Source organism: Nicrophorus vespilloides, unplaced genomic scaffold, assembly GCF_001412225.1.
Source record: "Nicrophorus vespilloides isolate i.1.1-1 unplaced genomic scaffold, Nicve_v1.0, whole genome shotgun sequence".
In the NCBI taxonomy this organism is placed as follows: domain Eukaryota; kingdom Metazoa; phylum Arthropoda; class Insecta; order Coleoptera; family Silphidae; genus Nicrophorus; species Nicrophorus vespilloides.
Genome location: NW_017097860.1, coordinates 1 through 2578, shown reverse-complemented (window position 1 = coordinate 2578; position 2578 = coordinate 1). Strand labels below are relative to the sequence as shown.

At 26.7% G+C, this 2578-nt stretch overlaps 2 protein-coding genes across 2 annotated transcripts; both read left to right on the top strand.

Annotated features, from left to right (window-relative positions):
- Window positions 1-240: 240 nt before the first annotated feature.
- Window positions 241-681, top strand: LOC108561218 (flexible cuticle protein 12-like). The gene is made up of 3 exons (XM_017919063.1): window positions 241-249; window positions 307-428; window positions 486-681. Exons 1-3 carry the CDS (start codon window positions 241-243, stop codon window positions 679-681), a joined length of 327 nt encoding a protein of 108 aa, XP_017774552.1.
- Window positions 682-1727: 1046 nt separating this feature from the next.
- LOC108561217 (larval cuticle protein 8-like) lies at window positions 1728-2168 on the top strand. Its single transcript, XM_017919062.1, has 3 exons — window positions 1728-1736; window positions 1791-1912; window positions 1973-2168. Exons 1-3 carry the CDS (start codon window positions 1728-1730, stop codon window positions 2166-2168), a joined length of 327 nt encoding a protein of 108 aa, XP_017774551.1.
- Window positions 2169-2578: the final 410 nt, after the last annotated feature.

The window sequence follows — 2578 nt, the reverse complement described above, 5'->3', positions numbered from 1 at the left end:
CCAAATCGTGTATAATTAAATTTGTTTATTTTTTTTTTGTTAAAGTATTACAATCAATGAATATTTATCTCGTATATTAATAATGAGAGTAAAAACGCAAAGGCGACAGCATTGTGCAACTTTCTTGCTTCGTGTGGACTTGTTTTTTTTTGTATAAAGAAATTTTAATATAAAAGACGAATTCATTAAAAAGATTAACATAATCAGTTTAGTCGCAGAGACAACTACAACTATTCAAAAATGAAATTGGTTAGCTCAATATTTCATAAGCATATAACAAATTGTATTTAATAATCTGCATTACAGATCATTGCTTTCGCCGCTCTCGTTGCTGTAGCTTTGGCTGCTCCACAATACAAAGATGAGAAAGATGCTTACGTAGTCAGGCAAGAATTGGAAAACATCGGCGTTGATGGATACAAACAAACGTAAGATTGTTAACAATTAATTAGTTAATTCATTTTTTATAATTTCAATTATTTTAGTTATGAGACCAGCAATGGAATCTCCGCTTCCGAAGAAGGACAAGTCATCAATGCTGGTACTGATAATGAAGCTGTCGCTGTCCACGGTCAATTCTCTTATGTTGGTGCTGATGGTCAAACTTACACTGTTAAATATGTAGCTGATGAGAACGGTTTCCAACCACAAGGAGCTCATCTTCCAAAAGCCGACCATTAAATGTTATATTTAATCAATTTGTATCATATTTTTTAATAAACTTATTTATTTAATCAAATATTATACCTAATTTTACCTACCATAATTATCTAAATTTAGTTCAATCAATAATTTACATAACTTCACGAAATTATATATTAAATACAAGAAAACTAAATTAAATTCACATTATTTTAGTCAATTTCTCAAACAACTATAAATTTTGATTACGTTTATTAATAATATTGAATTTATTGAATTATGAATCTTATAATTCAAAACATGAAATTTCTAACTTTACTTCAAAAATAGTAACACTCAAATTATATACTTCCACAATTTGAGATATTCATTATGAAATCATCATATACTTTTAAGACAAATTAATTTAATTAATATTAATACTAATATTTTAATATATTATATTGTTTCGATCTTATGTAAGCTGATTAGTTTCAGTTTTATTTTTTAATAAATTTATGTTAAGTAAAGTATGAGCATATATAAAATAAATGATTTCTATTATTAATAATAATTCTATTTGTTTCGGGTAACTTAATGAAATTAAATAAAGTTTTTATAATATTTTTGTGTAATTTGGAATTATTAAGCAATTTGTAATATTCTTCTCATTGTGCAAACAGGTCTGAAGGTAAATTACTTTTCTATAATATCAACTTTCTATAATTATTAAAATTTATATAAAAAAAATATTTATATAATATTATATATTTATTACATAGTTGAATCAAAAAAAAAATCTCTGATATAACTCTATTCCAATTATCAATATTATAGATTACAAAACATTGCATAAATTCGACGTCTGCAGAACTGTCCTGGTTACGATAGATAACATTAAAAATGAATTAATGAATCAAATCAAATGAATATTCAAAGTAAGTTATTTGAGTAAAAGTGTCGCTAAAGGCCACCGATTTTGCAATAAACTGTATTTTTCTTTGGCGTGGACTAGGTTTTTAACTCCAAAATTATACTATATAAGAAGAATCCGTAGAATCGATTGGCACAGTTTGTTTAGATAGCAGAACCAGAACAACTCAATAATGAAATTCGTATGTTTGAGAAGGATTTAATTTAGTGATTATTAGTAATTGTTAACATTACAGATCATTGCTTTCGCCGCTCTCGTTGCCGTAGCTTTGGCTGCTCCACAATACAAGGAAGAGAAGGATGCTTATGTAGTCAGACAGGAAGTGGATAACATTGGTGTTGATGGTTACAAACAAACGTAAGATTATCATCGATTATTGATTTAGTTTATTTGTTTATATTATTTGAATTGTTTCAGTTATGAGACCAGCAACGGAATCTCCGCCTCTGAGCAAGGACACGTTATCAACGCCGGCCAAGAAAACGAATCTATTGCCGTAAAGGGTGAATACAAATACGTTGGAGATGATGGCCAAACCTACACTGTTACATATGTAGCTGATGAGAACGGTTTCCAACCACAAGGAGCTCACATCCCACAAGCTGAACATTAAATATCGAATTGATTATGTATATTGTGTATAAAATTATATATTAAACTTATTTATTTCATCATAATAATTGTAGTTTTGCATTTTCTATTATTATACCTCGAATACTTCACATTTTATTATTTTTTTATAGTTTACTTTGAAACGAGTTTTGGCAATATCATTTTTCATTAAATAATCGTTAACATTTAACATGTAGAATAAAAACTTATTATTTCTATCCTAATTTTTATAACATTTGCTTGTTTGAATTTTGTTCTTTTTTGGCTGGTACTTTTTCTTAATTAAATAATATTTAAGTATACTCAATGAAAAATATAAGATGGTATGAGTATAATAAAGTATATCATATTTATTCATATTTAAACATATATTATATGTTTCAATATTATATATTTTTTAATTGACAATCA